Source organism: Agelaius phoeniceus, chromosome 8 (genome assembly GCF_051311805.1).
Source record: "Agelaius phoeniceus isolate bAgePho1 chromosome 8, bAgePho1.hap1, whole genome shotgun sequence".
Classification (NCBI taxonomy): domain Eukaryota; kingdom Metazoa; phylum Chordata; class Aves; order Passeriformes; family Icteridae; genus Agelaius; species Agelaius phoeniceus.
In genome coordinates, this window is record NC_135272.1 from 14,556,089 (window position 1) to 14,577,341 (window position 21,253).

The following is a 21,253-nucleotide window of genomic DNA, read 5'->3' on the forward strand; positions in this document are numbered from 1 at the left end:
CCCCAACTCACAATTCAAATTCACAGGGACTTTAAAACTCTCACCAATAAAAGCAGGCACATTTTCTTCAGCGCTGGGACCCGTGCATCAAAGTTTCTCCTGATCAGTCTGAAGATACAGTAACTTTGAAAGACAGCCTGGAATCCCAGAGCTTTACTTCAAAGCTGCTAAGGGGGCTATCACACAAGTCCAGAAAACCCCACTGCCCCATTAACCTAAGTATCACATTTCTTTTTAAAGGAACTTATTCTGGAGACAATAGACACCTGTAATTTCAAAACCAAAGGATCTCTGGAGTTTCCTGTCCCATACCTGGAAGCATGCAAACAGTGAACACTCTGGTCTGCAGGCAAGTTATTGGCAGAAGGATCTGTGCCCTCCATCTGCACACGCTGTACCAGGATGAGTCTGCAACGAGGGAGGAGCTTTGCAAGCTGCTCCCATCCTACATATTTAGTTCAGTATGTAAAACACACTATACAGGCAGCACAAAACCACAACCAAATAATCTGTACCAAGCCCAAGCCAGAATCGCTGTGATTCATTTAGGTCTGTTTCAAATTTAAAAAAAAAAAAATCAAACTTCAAACATTCTTCTGGCTTCTACAGAAAAGTAATGCATTTTTAAAGGCCTGAAGCCAAGTCACACAGGAAATAAATGCTACACACAGACCTGGATGGAGAGAACATGGTTTAATTAAAGGCAAAGCTGATTTCGGCAGCTGCAGTTCTTGCACAGACAGACAGAAAACACAAAAAAAGCTTACAACACAAACCAGTTTCTGTTGGGGGCCCCTTGCCTTGCTCCTCCAGGTGCTGGAGGGCAGGCGGGCTCAGATGCATTCCCGAGGCCGGGTGCTCATGCACAAGTGGAAGGGTGCAGCTGGCCCTGGCCCGGCCGGGAGTGAGGTGGTGCTCCTGGTCTGGGGTGCAAGAGTCAGTGACGGTGCAACACGGGGATGCCGCAGCTGCCTGGGCACACAGCTTGGACACACAGCGGGAGGGCTGGAGGGGACACACAGGGTGGGCTGGATTACCACCGGGTGGGAACTTCACTTTTTGGACTTGTTAAAGGAAATACAGCTTTGAAATGCAACACAGAACAGTGATGTTGCTCAGGTGGAGCTCGTAGGGAGCTTCTCGCACCCCCGAGGGTATTGGGTCTCCTCCGCCTTCCCTTTTTGTATTCTCTGGGGCTGCCCAGACTCCAGCGTCACTTCGGCTCCTGCATGTGCTTTGTTCTGCAGCTGAATTCTAGCCCAGAGATCCTGAATCATCACACAAACCCCTACTGCTAAAAACAGCAAATGGACATTGAGTCTGTTTCTGTAACTTCCCTGGGAAATCTAACAAAAACGCTGTCCTTTTCTTTAACAAAACTTCCAGTCTTCCTTCTCCCTAATAAATAGCAAATAAAACGTTTTTTTTTCCTTTTCCCTTCTGCACCTTTTCGTCTATGAACAGCACTGTGCTGTTTCCGTGTGTCCATGGGTGCCTTGGATTTGTTTCTGGCACTGAAAGCCTGGGGCTGCAGCTGGGACAGGTTTCTGCAGAGCTGACCTGTGCCTCACTGGGCGTGCGGATGCCCCATGCTGTCTGGGCTGGCTGTCGGATTCACCCAGCCCTGCTGGACCCCTGATTATTTTCTGCCATGGTAATGAAACTACGAGCGTTCAGCGAAGATGGGAGGATGGAAAGAGAAAAAACCAAACCAAACCGAAACAAAACAAAACAAAACAAAAAAAACCCCATTGAAAGCTTTCTACCTACCTATTAAAATGAGTCAGGCTGTGAATGCACAGACTAGCCTGCCCTTTGTGGGGCTAGCCACTATGCTACAGTAAAATGTACAGGAATCACACATTAATTTAAAACCCCATAGCAGTTAACTTGCTTTTCAGCAGAGTGCTGTGAGGCCCCATGTCACCCCTTATAGCTCAAACACCTACTGAGAGAAGGACATTTCATGCTGGAGTCTCCAACCCACCCAAAGCCTCCGGGTGAAGTAGTTACAAGTGCCAGACTCTCTTTCATGAAACTCCTTTGCTAGGCCGGGATACAGAGCCCCACCTCATCACCACCCACTGTGACTGGAGCAGCAACTGGGGCTTTCATTGCTACACACTGACTATGAAGCACGTCTGTGTACAGAATTCAGTGTGATCTTACTACTGAGATAGTAATAAAGATGTTTAGGAGTAATTTCGACTACATTCTCAGTCAGCGAAGCAATCATTAATGGATTCCTATTGTATCTCCCCAAAGAGAGGAAAAGGATTGAGAAGTTCTCATTGGCTTCTCCCATCTGCCCTTTGCTCTCAGCTTTTACTTCCCATGTGGCTGGGGACATGCACAATGGAGAAGGTGAGAGGCGGTGATATTGGGTTACTGAGTGAGCCAAACAGCAGTTCCTCTCTCCCTCCGAAGGGCCCGGGGGATGGGAGAGTTCCTGATGTTGTTTGCTTGCACTGCAGACGTTTTGTGCACACTCAGTGGGTTGGTGGAGCACTTACGCCCTCCTGACAGCAAGGAACAGAAGAGAGGGCTGCCACCTGCACAGGACTGTGTGTGCCAGTCCCACAGACCCAACATGCCATGGTTTATGGAGCCGTCGTTGTGAGGGTTGTCTCCTCTGTCTCAATGCGGCGGATTCATGGCACCTTGTCCACGCTGCTGCTTCTGCTTCTGCTGCATCAACAGCTGCTCCAGGGCCGAGGGGCCGGGGTGCATCATGGAACTGGACCAGATGGACTAAAAACAAACAGCCAACACTAGCACCTCCTTGCATTAGACAGCCCCTCTGCCAGATGGGAAAGCAGACACCGTATTGCATGTGCTCCCTCTTTATCACTCATACCTGGCTTTTCACTAAAGTTAACCAGCCTTCAAAGAAGACCTTCTAAAAAGAGGTTCCCTGGAAGAATTTTATCCTCCTCCAGACCTCTCATTACCATAAAAATCCATCCCACATTAACTATTACTAATTTTAGACTAGTCAAAGCTAATGTTAGAATTTCTTCCAGTTCTGTCAGCCTGGGCTTGTTCCACAAAATCTCAAAATTAGCAAGAACTGCAAATTTGTGACATCTTCCTGCACTGACGACGCCTCCCACACTGCCTCGTTTAAGTGAATCTGCAGGAAAAACTGGCACTGAACTCTGACACTTCCAACAGGCTAATGGCCATCACTTGATCATCCAGCCTGCAGACCCATCCCTGAGCACAGCCCCAGCCAAACCCACCTTCAGGCTCTCCATAAGCACAGCTGAGGAGTCCTCCATGGCAGGAGGGCCTTGCACTGCCCAGGTACCACTGGGAGCACTGGACTGGTGCCAGCTGCTATCCGAAGAGGACGATGTTGTTGGGAGATAGTCCAGACCAAACCCTCCCATTGCTAAAATGGCAGAAAGACAAGTTCAAAGTGAGATGGCAAAATCAGTGCAAAACAAGCATCATCAGATGGTGTCTGACAGCTCTGTGTTAACCTGGAACCCAGCACTTGCCTGGCTTATCTGTCTTCCAGCGGTCTGCGACTCTCCGGTCTCTGTTGTCTGGAGTCCCAATGGGTCCAAAGTTGGAGAAAGGAACAGAATTGTGGTTATGGGTTGGAGGGGAGCTTGGCAAGCTGCTGGGGTTGGAGGAGTGAGGAGACTGGCTGGCTGGTGTTGAATGATCTAGGGATTACAAGGGAAGAGGAAAAAAGGTCAGCAGAGACAGCAGGAGCCTCCCAGTTTTGAATTTCTTAGTGCTGCTGCAAATTTTGCCATCACCCAGTTTGCTACAATGCTGAAGGTCAGTTTTTATTCCCTCCATTACATGAATGTAATGCAAATTCTTAAATTCTGAGTGAAAAATTTACAAGAACAGAACGACTGTGTTTAATGCTTGCAAGAAAAACAAAACCCAGAACACCAGAACAGCCAGCCTTTGCTGGCTAGGCAAAGCCAGTTTCCCCCATGCCTCTTGAAGAACTTGTGTCAAACTAAAAGAGTAACTGTCTCCAAGCTTGACAAATCAACAGGAAAATTAGATTAGACCTTGAGGAGTTTGCAAGTTTACAATTTCAACTTCCAGATCTGAGAATGTTTTACACTTATGTGAGCCTTAACACAATTGAGACCAGAACCCAATAGTGAGCAAAAGAGAAGAGTGAGCATGAAGCAGGCTGTCCACAGGCAGAACAGAGCAAATGAAGAGGTGAAGGGAGAGGGAGTTGAAGCCATGTGAGCCAAAAATCCTGCTAGAATAAAGCAATTGCAACTCCATCCATTTCACCCACAACAGCTTCTCCTGGTTGGTTGCACAAGTCCCACCAAAGATCACATCCACCACAGATGTTATTTAAAATCCACTTTTCTTAGATTCAACTAACTCCTCTCTCACACTCTTCTGTTTTTTTATTCAGGTTAAAATTATTATGTAATTGGTTTATGCCTTTAAGATAATTACTAACAAAGAAGCTGGTCTGCTTTATGGGCTGCTTAACAGTAAAAAACCAAATGCAACAAACCCCACTACTGTTGTATTTTCCTGCACTCTTCCCTTATACAGTTTCTTTTTCAAATATTTGCATTATGAAATCCAGCTCCTCCTGCTTTTTCCAAAAAAATGCAACACGAAGTATATGGATGTCTGAGTTAAAGCACTACTCCCAAATGGCTGTCAGGAAACCAAGTTAAAGAGATTTCAGGATTTATCACCTCCTACAACATTTATCCTGCTCAACTACTTAAATTAAAATCCAAGTTCTTACACTGTATTAATTACAAAATCCCCTCATATTTCTGCAGATATATAAAGTAAAACAGGAACCTTGAGAGATCTTGCCAAGCAAGTTTGGGTTTTTTGGTTTGTTTTTTTTTTTTTTTTTAATTTCCAGTTACATATAACTTACAGTTGGTTTAGAATTAACTCAAATCCCCTTAAATCCCTAGACACAAGAAATGCCGTACCAGGATTACCTGAGCTGGCTGGAAGGGATGGAGACCACGGAGTCCCTTCAAAGAGAGAATAGAGTGAAGTCTCCTGATGGGCAACTGAAGGGGTGACTTCTGTTTTTGTGCTGGTATTGATGTTTTTTCCATATACCTCATTGAACATGCTGTTGTTTGGGTATCTTTCCTGAAAAAAACACCAAACAGTATGAGAGCTTATGTGTTAGACTTATTTCAAACACTGAGACTGTACAAAGGAAACAATTATAGTTCAAAATAGTTCCTAATTCCTTTTTCACTTCCTAGCCCCATCTTCTTTGACCATTTATTTTAAGTCCATCACATTCTGAATCAGGACAGATTTCTCCTGGCTGAACTGCAAAGTCCTCACAAAATCTTGATTCCCAGTACTCACAAAAGTTCTATCAAGGCCCTGCTCAATTCTCTGGAAGAGAACAGGTAATTCACTGCTCTGGAAATAAAAACCTACACACCCATAGCACCCTGAAATGCACCTTTTCAGTCAATTTCATGACTTCACTAAGAGCAAAGAGCCCCTGAACTCAGTAAGATCTGCAGAGATATAGCTAAGATGAATTTGGGAAGAAAACTGATAAAGGCAAAGATTAGAGTTGATACAGAGTGGAATTACACATCAATGTGGATTTCTTTCAGGTTTTCCACTGGCTTAACCACAAGCTGAAACAGCAAAAGGTGTTGGGACTCTGGTTCACACTCACCTGATTTAGAGAAAAGCCACTGAGGGACAGGAAAGATGATGACTGAGACATCAATTCTGATGGTTTTTCCAGCAGGGACTTCTTAAGAAACCAAAAAGGGGAAAAGGACAGTTAGTGCTCAGTGTAGGGACCAGGAGGAAAGTGTGTAATCAGAAACTGCCAAAGTGGTTTTGGTCACATTTACAACTTGTCTTGCATTTTACCTCCAGCACCTTGGAGGACAGGGGAGGTGAGCTAACAAGTGCAAAAAATCAGTAGTTTTCCTACTCCCTGTAATTCATAATCTACAAATCAACAAACATTGCAGCTGAGAGTCTCAGACCCAGAACAGGTTTTCAAATGCAAAGTCTAATAGTCTGATACATCTAAAGGGGAGATTACAGACCATGACCTTTTTTGCATAATTTATGCCACCTCCCTCTCACACAATTGTTATTTCCAGCATAATATTTCTTGTCTTTCTGTTTGGTTCTTACTATGATTAAGGAGTGAAAAACAGTGTCTCTGAAATGAGCCTATTCAGAGAAAAAATAGCTAAGTTATCACTGACAGAAATCAAAGAAAAATTACCAAGCTTGCCTGGTAGACAATGAACATCACCAAATCTAGGATCTGTATCACCAAGCCAGAGAATTAGTAAAACTATAAGTAAAAATGTGCATGAACCAAAATAAAAGCTGTAGCCTTGTACAAATAAACCCCCTCTTGCACTCTCACCAGCTCAGCATGTCAGATACTTTAAAATTTATTATTCAAACCACAAAACCCAGAACTAGCATCTCTCTGTCTTTAACACAGCCACAGTACCTAGAATATTTTTGCTTTCATCCTGTAAACTTAAGACAAACAGCCTCATTTTCTTGGCAAGCAGCCCCTAGCTTGTTAGATTTTCAAAGTGACAGCTCATTACTTTGAAAGCACATTTTAAAAGCCAGACAAAATTCCCACTCTGCATATCCACACGGATTGCACAGTGAAGGATTTCCTTCCACTTGGCAGCAGACACAACAGCAGGAGCTTCAAAGGAAGCTGCTAAAGCAGCAGCTATTAGTTTCTTAGCAAAGTTATCTAATGAGACAGAAATTAGTATCTTTTGCAACTGGCTCCTTGGGATGACAGGTAAAATAACTGAGGAAGAGACTTAATCAGAGATTTTGAGTGGTCACAAATAATTCTTTGTTACAGCTACTAATCTGAATGAGTATGATTTAATGAACATGCTTGTAGCCATAGCAGAAAGGCATGCTGTACTTTCAGAGGCAGTTTAAAAATTCAACAGCTCTGAGACCTCCCAGCTAGTGAACTAGGAAGGTTTTAATACAAAAAAAAGTAGGAAAAAAGCCCCTTTGTCAAAAATAACTGTATTTCTATAAGAGTTATTGTGTATTTATCCAGTTAATTGCTATTTTTTTCCAAAGCCATCCTTCTTTTTAAAGAATCTCATTTGCATTGAATATGGGCAGCATCCCCCTGCCTCTACGGAATGTTTATATGCAGATTATAACCACAGAATCATATCACAGAATTGCAGAATGGCTTAGGCTGGAAAGGACCTTAAAACTCATCTCATTCCACTCCACTGCCCAGGGACACCTTCCACTATCCCAGGTTGCTCCAAGCCCCATCCAACCTGGCCTTGGACACTTCCAGGGATGGGGTGGCCATAGCTTCTCAACGTCACAGGGAAAAACTTCTTCCTAGTCTCTCATCTACACCTATCCTCTGTCAGTTTGAAGCCATTCCCCCTTGTCCTGTCACTACACCCTGGTTCTGATGACTCCCCACAGCTCTATCAGTGTCCCCACTCTTTATTACTAAACCCATACAACTGCAGAAGAGCAAGCGCATTAAACGATGTATCATGATGTATCAACACCTCTCCCGTGGAATGTACTTACAAAAACCCCACAGTTTCTGATTTCTGAACAGATTAGCAGGCCCAGATTCAGGCCAAAAGCTGCTGTTTTCACCACTGTGAAAACCAGCTCAAAGGTGAGGCAGGAAAGTAGACAGGAGGTATGGGGGAGAGAAAGGAATTTCACATTTCTTATAATTTCACAGAGGAAAGAGATGCCAGTTAAGAGTGAGAAGCAGCAGTATTACATCAAATACATACAAAGAGGCTTCGTCCAGGAAGAGAGGCGAGAGGCCCCAGCAGAGCTGGGTAAAGATCAGGAGGATTAGAGAAAATCAGCTCTTCCTCCTCCTCCAAGGCAGCCAGACTCTTTAACAGGTCCGGAGGAAGCAGAGGGGAGCTCTTGGGGTCCTAGTGACAGAAATGAGCACAGTGAGACAACAGAAGGCAGAAAGAACAGCCAGAGCAGGAGAGAGAACAGCAAGAGGAAGGCAGAAAGCAGCATGCAGAGGGTGAGGTGAGAATGGTGCTGAGGCACACACTGAGAACTCTGAGCAGAAACAACCACGCAGCCAAATGTGCACAGGGAGAGGACCACGCACCCAAGTGACAGCAGGGAGCCTTAATCAGCAGAGCCAGTGCTTCCCCTTGCATCCATGCCACACACTGAACCTGCTTCCACATGCAAGGACAACAAACAAAACCTTATCATCATTCTTCTACAGCTGACCTGGGAGTAACTTAGGTTTCAAGTAGAATAATGTTTGCATCATCTCCTTTTCTCTGCTTGTGGAGCTTAAATTCCATGAGACTCATTTCCACTGGTCACAGCTACTATGCCAACACACAGCTGACCAGCCCCCTGGGCCAGTAAAATCTGCTCAGTGCTGGTCAGACTGGACATCTTTACTTTTGTAAAGAGGGATGCTTAAAGCATCACAGGCATAGCTTCTCTCTGCAGCACAACGTGCTGGCACCTTGGCAAGGTTTCCCTTTTAGGATAAAGACAAAGCTTTGACCCTGTCTCCATCTAAAAACCACAACCTGACATCAGGGTAGTACTGTACATTGTCTGTACACTGTACTCCTGTACATTGTCTGGCTTTTCTCTTGGAAGGAAAAGCCAAGTGTTATCAGCTGACCTTCTCCATGTCCTGAGTGCATTTACAGAGGCACACCCAACCAAAGGTTTAAAAGGCCTCTGTTTAAGCTTCCTTATAAACATCACCAAAAACACTCACAGATGACTCCAGGACTGTTAATAAATAACAGAGATTAGAGGGTTTATAAACACCGACATGGAGCACGATCATATGAACAGAAGTAAAGTATTCCATTTACTGCAACTGGGAGCTAAGGAAGCCATTTAGCTCCCTCAGTGTGGTGGGATTTTCAAGAACAAGCAAACAAAAAAAAATCCCAAGACAAGACCACTGCTACCATCCTTGATTGCTCAACCTATTGTAGCCTCAGCCATTCAATTCACTACAGCAGTGTTAGGAGTTCACCTAAAGTGCAATAATTCAACTGCAATTATTTGGGTGGCTGTTATGGTTTTCACCAGTTGCAGACAAGAATCTTCCCCAAATCTATCAGTTGCCATGTTTCTCAACCTGGCAGACAGAGCACAGAGATGGATGTCACATCCATACTGAACAAGACTTACATCTACTTGAAACCAAATCTTCAAGAGACTGATACTACACACAGCCTGCTAAAATGGGGAATTCATTACTTTGTGCTGGAACCCCAGGTACTGATGCTCAGGTCTCTTCTAAGTAAGTTTACATTGACCTACTTGGGACCACAGGGCATTCCTGAAACAGGGAAATGCCAAGAGTTGCCAGGAATATCAGAGCTTTAGTTTTCCCCACTTGCAGCATGGCTCTTACCTCAAAGGTCATCCTGGAGACAGCATCCTGCTCGGAGCGGAACACTCCCTGCCGCTTCCCCCTGCGGTCCATGCCCGACTGCTGGCTCATCACCCTGTTGTCCGTCATGCCATAGGAAGAGTCCCAGTAATATTCTGGCACCTTGACTTCTGAGGGGTTCTGGTTATATGGCTCCATTGGGAAAGGCTTCATTTTTTTCTCCAGAGGTTGCTGTTGCATCACGGGAGGCTGTAATGACTGTTCAAAGAGTTTAAGAGGGTCCTGGGCCTGCAGGTAATAGGGCTGCTTTACAGACATGATCTTCCCCAGGGAGCCTTGGACTTGAGGGGGGTTCCAGAGCTGCTTCGACGAGTCTGTCTGTGGATACTGAGGCAGAGACACAGGATTTCACCAGCAGGGAGGAACAATCCATGTTACCTGAATGCTTAACTCCATCCAAGCTGTCAGCCTGGCTCATGCATGACAGTAAATCAGAATGTTTGTGGAATGTCTGTGTTATTCATCAAAAGCAATTTCCATAGGCATCTAATGCTCTCTAGTCAAGCTTTAAACCAACAGCCAAGTATAATCCTTACTCTATCCAGTACCTTTTAACCCAAAAGCCTACAAACGAAACCTTTAGTGAGGTACTGAGCCAGCATTTTGCTGCCCAGAACACAAGCAGGGTCTCACCATTGGGTCCAGATTTGCCAGAAGGGAGATTTTTCTCCAGCACAAGGTGAGCAAAGGAACTAAGAGCTGTAAGGGAACTGACACTGCAACCAGTTAGCCAAAGGAGAGTGCAGGTGGAGGTTCACACTCAGCCCTCATGACTCACACAAGAAAACTAGAAAGGCCTGAGACAGACATACCACCTCCATACCCTGTCTGTATCAGAAACACACAGCAAACAGATGACAGAAAAGACATTCCATTCCAGTACATACCTTCCTTTCAGTTACAGCATCATATGTTCACACCCACCAAACTTCAGCTCATTTTCAAATTTGCCCAGAAGTTCACAATCATAAAAATTCTTTAATGACAATTTTGAAAGGTAATCCAGGAACACAAGTCTTGAACATTGCCCCTTATTTTTAAATAAAGCCCAGCATCTAGCACAGGCCAAGTTTACCTGCTGGAATCCAGAGTGGTGTGGTGGGCTCTTCCCCAGGCCCTGCACAGCTTTGGTGGGGGACTGCTGCTGCTGCTGCTGCTGGGCCAGAGCTTGCACCTGTAACTGGCTTGCGGACTGTGCTGTTGCCTGAGCTGGTAAAGATGAGAGGGGTTGCTGGGAAGGAGGTGGTGTTTGCTGAGGTCCCTGGGTCATTGGCCCTGGTCCAGAGGGCCGTTGCTGGCTGTAAGGAATGTGGGACTGTTTCCCACCTTGCACCTGGTTTCCTGCAGGCGAGTGAGCTGTGGGCTGGAGGAAGGTTCCTGGGACAGAAACACCACCTGGGAAGGTGTACCCCGTGCTCATGGAGAAAGCCACAGGAGGGGGGACAACATAGGTTGGAGGAGGAAATCCTGGAAAAGATAAAAAAATGCACCTTTAATCACAATTTGACAGACCATACAACTCCCTCCAACAAACTTTTAGTGGGGGTTTCTCTTCCTATGCTGTTCATTTAGGAAAGGAGGCACCAGACTGCACACATGCACTACAAAGTCCTTCCTCACCTTGGCCTGTGCATGGCTGCGATCACACAGGAATTCCAAATTTGTTTTGGAGTTTTCTTGCAATATTCCAGGGACTGATAGCAGTCAGCATGGCAGTATCTGAGGGTCGTATGTTTCTACATCCCTGTGTTCCCTGCCCCCCAATCTCCCTGCTTTTTCTGACCCTCACTACCTTATCCCTTCATTGCTCTTTGGTTTTTGATGCTTTACCCCCAAAGTTTCCTCCCCTTCAAACACATTTTCAGGGACTACACTTCTGCAGGAACAAACAGAAGCAATCAATACAATAAATGTATTGCCTCCTCTCAGAGGATCACCAGTCTCTGGATCAATTTAGAGAGAGACAGATGGTAACCAAACAAATCCTCGTATCTGTAAGATCAATTCCTTCCCTGTAGTTCACACTGAAAAGCCAGTTTGGAAGGGAAGCTTTAATTCTGTGTCTCACAGGTCAGATTTTATGTTGACTTTGGGACAGGGAAGATGCCCATCTGTTTTATATTGAGGAGCTCCATATAACACATGCAGGGAAGACACAGCTTCCAGTCATTCCTTGAGCAAACATGGATAGCAAGGTGTGACAGGCAGATAGCAAGGTATGACAGGCAGACTCCACAGCAAAATGGGACACACAATGCAGCAACAGCAACAAGTAAGACCACACAAATTACAGCTTCAAACATGAGCACCACTACAAAAGAAAGTGAGTTTTAAAGCAAGCAGTGTGATTGATCTTTTGCAATGGAGTCTGAAGCCCAGGGAATGCTTCAGAAGCAGTGCTAGCAGAAAGCTTTGTCATGTTCAGATTAACTACAGGAAGAGCCTAGCATGAAGTTCCTTGATCTTACACCCACTAAACCAGAAGGCAGGTGGCAGATTTCATGACAAACCTCGATTCCAAAGCATAAGGAACCTTATTTATCTTGTTGCAGTTCTGCTATGCCACTTTTTACTACTTGATAAGATGTTCAACAGGAAAATTCATGGTCATTAACAGAGCCTCTACCTTCCAGAGGCTGTACTAACCACTATTACAGGATTTTCTTCAGTCAACAATAAATGACACTTCAAAAGAATGATGCAAATTACCTGGCCGGCTAGGAAGGGGAGGGAAGGCTCCTGGGTGATGAATAGGGATGAACTGGGAACTGCTGGCCTGGCTTGGAGTCTGAGTTACAGGTGTTTTCCTGGCTTCAGATACTGGAGTCTTCCTCATCTCCGTCTGGGATTTCACCTGATGCAAAAGAAAGTAGGAAGAAATTAAATCACTTGTCCTAAATTTCCACATTAACCATATCACGTCTCAAGCCAAAAATTAAACTCCCAGATTGTCTGAGCAATTATTTTCTTTTCTCTAAGTAACTGAGAGACCTTTAGAACACAGAGCCCTCCTCACTGACCTCAGGCACATTACCCTGCATGTCCTCAGGCACTTCTCACCTCACAACAGCACTCAAGGATATTTACTCAGAAGATGCAAGAGGCTCCTTCTCTAGCATGAGAGTGAGAAGCACACACAGTATCTCACACCATCCAAGGAACTTACCACGCTGCTCACCTGCAGTGTTTAAAAACAAAAAGTGCAGATGCTGCTATGCTTCTCCTAGGGCACTGCTTCAACCTAAGTTATGCTACTTACCTGCAGCACCTTAAAAAACAAGCACTGCCACACTCTTCCTGGGGAGTTCTCTCAGCCTAATCCATACAGTGGTGTATATGCACAAACTCCACACTATGGAATTCTTTTGACCCAGAGCATACAAGACAAACAGCAGAAGTGCTTCACCTCATTCAGTTTACTGTGTCACTGTGGGGTGTTATGTTAAAAGAGCTGCACCAGTCAAAGGCAGAGAGAAGAATGGAATGTAATGTTTACCTTATTCTGAGTCTCCCGCGGTCTGGGTCTTCCTGGGGAGGAAGACAGAGGGGAAGACTACTTTCCCTTTCTGTTCAGCTCGGCAGAACTGCCTGGAATGCAAGATGGAGCAGGCAGGAAAAAGACAGCAAGCAAGGAACCCGGGCAATACAGAAAGGGCCCAGGAGCAGACCTGACACCAAGGCTCAAAGGTGAGTGAAAGAAAAGGTTGTATCAAGGATCAAATTAAAAAAAATCCAAACCAAACAACAACAATAACCCCCACACCATAACTGTGTGGGGTTTATTTAGGCATTTAGTGCTGCTGAGTTGAAAGGAGTTACAGGACAGTTGTTTTCTGCCAAATTACAGTAGTAAAGGGATAGATGCATTCATATCCTTTCTTAAGGTCTTTTTCAAATTGAATTTCCCCATTTAGAAATTATGGCAGTGTAGGGTTCTTTCTGAATTTGTAAAATTGGGAGATTTGGGTGGATTTTTTATTTCCCACTACAAAAAGTCTGGAGGGAACTCCACCTCAAGGTTCTGGCTGATGCTAAGCACCATGAACAATGCAGGCCCTTGCTCATGCTGCATCTCTTCACCCTCCATCACATTCAGTATATTTAACTTACATTGTGCTGTCCCTTTCCCCTCCACAGTAAGCCAAATATTTTTACAACCCATATCAAGCACTATGCATTTTTTTATGGAAATGCTGGAGAATTCAAAGACACTCTTCCTGCCATGGCATTTTAAAACTCGAGCTCTATCCATCAAAAACTCAAGTATGCTATAACACATTTCCAGAGGATGGCTTCCAAAAGGCCCCCTGCATGATTTACAGTTAACTTTATAAAAACATAAATTACTAAAATCAATTAATCAGGACAAATTTCAGTTCCTTCTTTGCTGCTATTTGATATTACCTCAGAAGTGTCAATGCTACCAAATATTTGCCCCTATAATAGCCCTAAGTGTTCCTACACAGTGCCTGAGTGAGGCACCATTTTATCACAGGGACTTCTTAAGAGTATGCTACACTTTGAGTTGGTCTGCACTGAGCTTCCTTGGCTCCTAACATTATCTTCCCTAGAGAGCAGAGATTCAACCCAGATCACATCCTGCCTGAGCATGCAAGTTTCCCATGCATCTGCAAAGCAGGACTGATCACTTCTGTACCACATTCTTCACATTTTTGCAAAGTAGGAACTGCAGCATTTAAGCTTTTGAAGGCAATGAACTATGTAGAAAATGAAGCATGAAATTGTCAGGAGTGCCAAAGCAGAACACAAACAGTCCACCAACTGGTATGAAACCTACACTGGATTCTCAGTGTGGGGGGAAGCAAGCCCTCCCCCTATTCTGGAGCAGGTCTGGATAAGCAAGCCCACCAAATTATATGAAACAAAAGGCATTTCACTGGACTTGTTGCCCTAAATACAGCTGATGGAGTTAAAAAGCCAAAATTAATTTCTACGCAAGAGACAAACAATAACAGACAACATCAGAGCAGATTCTGCTACAGCTGGGTTTGTTTTATCTTAAGACTAAATCAAGCAAATTTCTGATAAATAAGCTATTGTCACTATCCAGAAAGCTACACATAATCCTCAGATCTGGCAGGTTGTAATCCACCTGAAGTCCTTATTTTGCAAGACAGGGGCACAAAGATCAAAGCTGGGAGTTATGCTCAGACCTGCAATGACATTCCAGATCCATTTGACAAATAAATAAGAAACTTGCTATTCTAACTCATCTATGCTGGCTTTCAGATACCAGAATCATGTTCCATGACTCACCCCCTGGTTTCTGTAGCCTTTACAGAAACCCTCTGTACCCCAAGTTATCCCCTGCAAAACCAACTGAATAATGCTGCCAGTTCAGACACTCCATTTCATAACCAGGATGTTTAACAGCAAATCATCAGGAGGAAAAGAGGGAGAATAATCCAAGGCTCCCAAACAGCACAGGCTGGAAAAACTGAAAGAGATGGCTGTCTAGCCTGGGGAAAAGACCTCAATTGCACAGGGCTTTGGAGCAGCTGCAAAGAGGAAGAAGTTATTCTGCAGACCTGTCCTGGGCAGCAGTAATGGGCTTACACAGAGGCAAGGGACATAAGGTGCATTAGGAAATAATTTCCACTTACAAGAACAGTGAAGAACTAACAGTTTCTCCAGGGAAATAACAGAAATCTCCATCACTATCATTGAATGGTTCCAGTTATTATCAGGGAATGACCTGAGATACAGCCAAAGTCTCCAGGTACAGATCAGATCAGCCCTGACACTCTCTACCCTCATTTACTATGACTTGGTGGAAGGCAGACCAGCAAATTCACTGTTTACTTGATATATTTCATATGTAATGCTCAAATAAATAGATAAAAAAGCATGCCTCTAAAAAATATAACTGGTAAAAGAGCAGCCAAAACCAAACCATTTTGACCAAGTGCCTGAGCACAGATTGATGATTTAAGAGCACAGTGGCTTTCTTTACTTTGACAGACACTTGGCTGCACTCACATTACAGAGGCTCTTACTCCACATATATACAATTTCCTGCTTTTGTGACATGTTCAGTTTGTTAAATGTGCACCAGTCAACTGAAGTGAAAATGCAGAGTACCCAGTTCCTTCACAACAGACCCCAGAATGGCAAGAGCATGACTATGACCTGGTGACGTGAGCTGCCTTGGTGGCCTAAATAATTTGTGGAATGGGCAGAAATCTATTTTTTAGGACAGTTATAGCACCTCTCATTGCACTATTTTTCTCCCTCTTCCTCCTTTTTTCAGATAGCATCAAGGAAAAGCAAAGAGATGCTAAGACAACCATCACCTGATCTTTGAGGTAGAAATATTTTATATTATTGAGCATTAGCTGCAGGGCCCACAGCAAGACCTCAGCTGTACCATACTCTACACAAGCAGAGACTGCCCTGACACAACATGGCACTGTCTCAGGCACAGTATCACTCTGAGCTAAAGGCTTACCTGAACTGCCACATTCTGCTTTCCTGCTTCCTGCATCTTATCCAAGCCACATTTCTTGGTCTCGTTCTTCCTTTTATTGTTATCCTTCTTCCCATCATTCTTATTTGCTACTATTCCTTTGCTAAAGTCCCGTCTCTCCCTTGCTATGTCCTTTGGGGGGTAGATGCGCCCTTGCTCTCTGTTCATCTCCCGGGGCTTGATATTCTCTTTGAAGGTGACCATGGGTTTTTCTCCTGCATCACAGCTGTTGCTCAGGCTTCTGCCAGAGGACAGCACTGATTTGAGTCCAGGGCTCCCATCGGCACACAGTGGCTCCACCATGGATGTCTCCTGCAAGGTGAGACTCTCTTTGGCTTCACTAGGGTCCTCCAGTAAGAGCTCCGGGATTTCCGTCACAAACAAGAGCTTTCCTACCTCGTTTTCACATTGAATCAACCTGAAAAAGACAGCAAGGAATTAAAAAGCAAGTACATACACTACATTACTCTGTGAAGGAATAGCATGCTGACCCACAGAACATATTATTAGTGCTGTCAGCATCTTGTGCTCACATTTCAGCTAACTGCTGTGTTGAACAGAGAGAAAAATAACACTCCACACTGGCTCCTGTGTCACCTCAGCTTCCAGCAGCATGGGAAACACTGAGTAGTTGCAATTACCTTGGCTGGTTATCAGCAATCCATTTGCCTGTGAAGATCAGGCGCTGCTGCCGTATCCGACGTTGCTGCCCCTCTTTATCCCCTGTAATTGCCTGGTGGCCTTTGGAAAAATCCAAGTTCCTAGTATTGAAGCAGAAGAGGGAATATTAATTACACAATTACCCTCTGCAATATCCTATTTTTCTAGAAATACGTTTCAGCATTGCTCTATGAAAAGCTCTGAACTTTCACCAGATATTATTCAAAACATGGCTGTTAAGAGGTGTCTGATTTACACATGTAATTCTCATCTGGTAAGATGTATCTACATTAAAGAGGTTCAGCAGGGTCATGAGCAATATTATAACCTCAAGAATTTCTTAGGGCTACATCATCCATTGCAGTTATTTTGAAGAGACCAACACTAATCTATACAGCAGTAAACAGACATAGATAAGATATTGTATGGAACAGGTCAATGTCTGCAGAAGCTGTGACATCAGCAAGGGTGCAGGACCCTTCAGCTGTCACCCACCTGAACGAGGGCCTCAGAGCCAGGAATCCTTGCAACTCAAATTCTTCTGGAAGCGGGGTTGCTGGCAAATAGAGAGTAAACAGCATAAGGAAAGCATGAATGCATTGAACACAGTATCTTATTGCTTATTTGCTCCTTATTTGCTCTTCAACTGTAACTCCCCACATCAGCAGGAAAAACATTGGTTTTCACAGTTCTTTAGAGCACAGACTAAGTGTCCTTACCATTATTACTGGATAGATCTTCTTCATGAGGCTGGAAACTATTTAGAAGAGAGATCAGCCAGGGCCATATGCTAAAAATTAGAAAACAAGCAAACCCTGAGTGAAAACTGCATAACATGGGATGCGTTTGCTTTACCAAAAAAACGCTGAATGGTGTTAACATCACAGTTTACATTAATCCTCTGATTTCCAAGAAAAGTTTCTCACAAAGAGTCAGTAAAAAGACCACTTTCTTGAAAGAATTACTATTACTAAAAAACCAACCTGAAGTTCCCAAGGAAGCCAAGCTCTCACAGCACAGACAGCAGGCCAGAGAGCCTGTTGTGAATTTAACCAGATAAACCTAGAGTGTAAGCAAGTGCTGCAAGCACCTGTCTGCAATTCATGCTTTGCAGTCCAAAGCTGATGGCTCTCAAGGCATAGTCAATGAATCAGTTTAGGCAGCAAAGGAATTTATCAAGTCCCAGCTGTGCAGAAGCACTTCTGCTCTGTGAACAACACCACTGCACTGTAGTGCTGGAGCATTTACCACCAAGGGAAGAGACTCTAAGCAAGGGCTGCACCAAGCAAGACCATTAAACTAGAGGTGAACTTGCAGTCCCCTGCCTTGCTCTCACAATACCTGTAACAAGCAATGTTTGGAAATTCTTCCCAAAGGCCCTGGAGCAAACAATTTTAAAATCACACTGATCACTGTGTTAACATTTAACTGCTACCACCAGACTGCTTGCTCCTGTTTGCTAGAAGCTCCCACTCAAAAAGTCCAAAAATCCTTCTGCTTTACTGATGGGCACCACAAACAATAGAAAACTATTTCAGGATGCCCACTGTGCTCAGGGTAGGAGAAATCAATGTGTCCTCCTCAGCAAGGCTTCCAGCCATCATCCAGCACAGAGCCTGGAGAATGCACCGTGCCCCCAACAGCACTGCACACCCTCAGCTGCTCTCCTGCATGGCTGCAGGCATAGACAGCATGATCTTCATGATTATTCTCTACACTACACTGAGCAACAGCTCCTTCCCATGACTGACAAGGAACAAAAGAAGGAAAAAACACCCCAGATATCTTCAATAAGGCAAGCAAATCAATAATATGTTATCCAGAAAATGGGTTCCTTCAGAGAATCCCAGAATGGTTTGGGCTGGAAGGGACCTCCCACCCTGTGCCATGGGTAGGAACACCTTCCACCACCCCAAGGTTGCTCCAAGCCCCATCCAGCCTGGCTTGGGACACTTCTAGGGATGGGACAGACACAGCTTCTCTGAGCAAGCTGGGCCAGGGCCTCACTGCCCTCACAGGGAAGGATTTCTTTCTAACCAATCTAAATCTGCCCTCTTTCAGCTTAAAGCCATTTACTCCATGAATTACTACCTGCAGGTCCTCTCTGCAGAGACTACTTGATATCAAGCAGGTGTCTTGCCTATTAAAATACATGCACAGGTCTTCCTTCAGGATGTGTGAATGACAATAGTTATCACCATCTCAAAACCACATCTGAACTCTTTTCCTTCATCTTGCCTTTAGGAATTCTGTGATTTAAGCTCCCAAAACTCCACAGGGCTTTTTGTTTCTTATTTAACAAACCAAAGTTGTAGGGACCCCTGTTCCCCAAGCATCACACTGCTTTCCTTGGAGAGCCCATCTCAGGAACAATACTCATCCAGCTGCACCAGTAACAGTCACTCCAATCCTAAGAACCACCTTACAGAAACACTTTATTGAATTACAGTAATTCATGAAAAGTTAACAGACTATTTAAAAAATTGCGAGTTTTGAGCAATTCAAGCCTTAATTTATGAGATTAGTGGCAAAAGTGAAAAATCAGAGCAACAGATTTTTCCAGATTTTTCCAGTCCAGAACAGTTATGCCTGCACTGACATTTAAAGAGCCCCTCTACTAAACTGAATTTAACTCCTAGGTGACTACATTCCAACACTGCCCAAGGGATGGTTTAGTGCATAAAATTAAGGCAAGTATTCTCCTGCCACTTCCCCCAGTAATCTGAGAAATCATTATATTAGATAAGACTACAGGAACACTCAGTAATTATGCTCAAACTGGACATTATAAAATAGATCCCCCAATTGTAAAAAACTTACAGGAAATCTAAAGACAATTAAAAGAATCAATTTGCTCACATAACCAACAAATCTCATGTTTTGCTTTATGAACCTTTTAGCACATACACTTTCTATCATTTTGGTATCTGTAATGATGAGTTGTATGATCACTTTTCCCATGACAAATTTGTGGACCAACAGTAATTAGGACCTTCATGCAACAAAATGTAACAAGAGAAAGATTAACACTCACTACCGTCTCTCATCAACCACTGCCTCCTGGAAAACACTGGGCCTAAGTTTCAGCCAGTCCATCGAAACCTTCACAGCTGGAAGAGGATATGCAGCCCCAGAGTCCTCCTGGTAGTCATTTTGTAAAGGACACTTGCACAGAACTCCAAGAAATGACACTAGAAACAGAGTAAGAGGAAAAAAACAAAAGAAAAAAACTCCATTATGTGGGAATGACACTTCAAAGTTGACCAAATAACTTAATCAAACATATCCACTCCATAAACCCCTATTCTAAGAGCTAGTGCTTTAGACCAAGGCAGCCCAGCTACCTCATCTTAAACAGTCCACCAACAGATCATAACACAGGGCTTTTTAAATGTTTTCTACTATGGAGCAGAATCTTGATGTTTATATCTCTTCAACTGTCATGGCAAGTTGTTTTGGCAAGTTAAAAAAATCAGCTGAGACAAGCCCAGTGCCAAAACAGTCACTCACCTATTTATCAGAAATTATCAACTCAACTACCTACCTGCACTTTATTCACTTCAACCAGCAGGCACACAAATGCACTGAAGCTCTGCAGGCAGGCACCCAGCCCAGACCCCTGAGAGCACAGAAGCTGAGAAAGAGTAACCACACCTGTGTGGCCATGGTGCCTTCAGAATCAACTCCAGGCTGGAATTTGGAGAAATCCAGCTATTCAGAAATGTAGGTGTTGACAAACAAGGCCAAGCTGACAACAGGCTCTATTATGTTAAGCAAATCAGCATTATGTGGCCAGAATCTAAAATGCTCTGCACTTTTCCTTATCTCCTGGTTGATATTACCAAAGAAGTAGCTGAGGTCCTGGTTGACTCAACTTGAACTGCAGCCCTGTTGAATCAGAACCAGTTCCATTCAAAGCAACTCCAACTGTATGCAGCCAAGTGGGGAGCAGCCCCCAAGAGGGGTACTACTCATTGCCAAGCTGGATCCAGTTTTGCACCCAAGTTAAAATGCTCTTTCAGAACCAGAAAAATGATGCAGAGTTCTGTAAAGCTTCAAAGAGAGTAAGTCTGGACACAGAAATCCAGTGTTAGTCAGCACTGCTGGCAGAAATGATCCTGTGTGACCATCATCTCTCACAACTTTCTCCCTAATGTCTATTCTCAGCACTTACCTCAGCCAGCCATTAAGCTGGATCCTGACAGGAAATTACTAATGGATTCCACATTAAAATCAAGAGAACTCCAAAAATCAATTAGCTCCCACACTTACTGAAGAGAGCCAGGAGCTGTGTCCAGCAGAGCTGCTCATCCTGGCTGTAGCTGTGCTGCTCAGTTTCATTGCTGAAGTCTCGCAGGTGGTGCAGCTGGAACAGGTTGATCACAGTAATATGGACTAACTGCTGAGAGTTGAAGGCCTTCTGGAACAACAACCTCTGCAACAAGCACACAGGGTGGATATATTTTTAGATGGCAAAACACATGCTTGAAAGGACTGGTAGGTGCTCCTTCACTGCTTGACTAATGTCTCTGCTCTTACACAACATTCATTCTGGATTTTATTTTCAGGTCATCCCTCGCAGCACAGCACTGGGCTTCCCAGGAGGACCCCACTGTTAAGCACAAGGTTGTTGCTTGCACACCAGC

The 21,253-nt window shown here is 44.1% G+C and overlaps 1 protein-coding gene across 8 annotated transcripts in view; it reads right to left on the reverse strand.

Moving 5' to 3' along the window:
• Positions 1 to 678: 678 nt before the first annotated feature.
• The window catches only part of SMG7 (SMG7 nonsense mediated mRNA decay factor), a 56,630-nt gene continuing 36,055 nt past the window's right edge, over positions 679 to 21,253 (reverse strand). For 2 of the 8 annotated variants that reach the window (XM_077182052.1, XM_077182046.1), the window contains exons 9-23: positions 20,880 to 21,042; positions 19,642 to 19,798; positions 17,327 to 17,397; positions 17,103 to 17,163; positions 16,589 to 16,708; positions 15,930 to 16,365; positions 12,170 to 12,314; positions 10,536 to 10,927; positions 9,422 to 9,787; positions 7,791 to 7,940; positions 5,675 to 5,755; positions 4,953 to 5,121; positions 3,504 to 3,674; positions 3,243 to 3,394; positions 679 to 2,751 (exon numbers count right to left, since the gene is read on the reverse strand). In XM_077182052.1, the coding sequence (XP_077038167.1) occupies positions 2,638 to 2,751; positions 3,243 to 3,394; positions 3,504 to 3,674; positions 4,953 to 5,121; positions 5,675 to 5,755; positions 7,791 to 7,940; positions 9,422 to 9,787; positions 10,536 to 10,927; positions 12,170 to 12,314; positions 15,930 to 16,365; positions 16,589 to 16,708; positions 17,103 to 17,163; positions 17,327 to 17,397; positions 19,642 to 19,798; positions 20,880 to 21,042 (2,748 nt within the window). In that variant the 3' untranslated portion in view covers positions 679 to 2,637. The remainder of the gene's footprint in view (positions 2,752 to 3,242; positions 3,395 to 3,503; positions 3,675 to 4,952; positions 5,122 to 5,674; positions 5,756 to 7,790; positions 7,941 to 9,421; positions 9,788 to 10,535; positions 10,928 to 12,169; positions 12,315 to 15,929; positions 16,366 to 16,588; positions 16,709 to 17,102; positions 17,164 to 17,326; positions 17,398 to 19,641; positions 19,799 to 20,879; positions 21,043 to 21,253) is intronic. The other 6 variants (XM_077182050.1, XM_077182047.1, XM_077182049.1 and 3 more) reach the window with 6 other exon arrangements.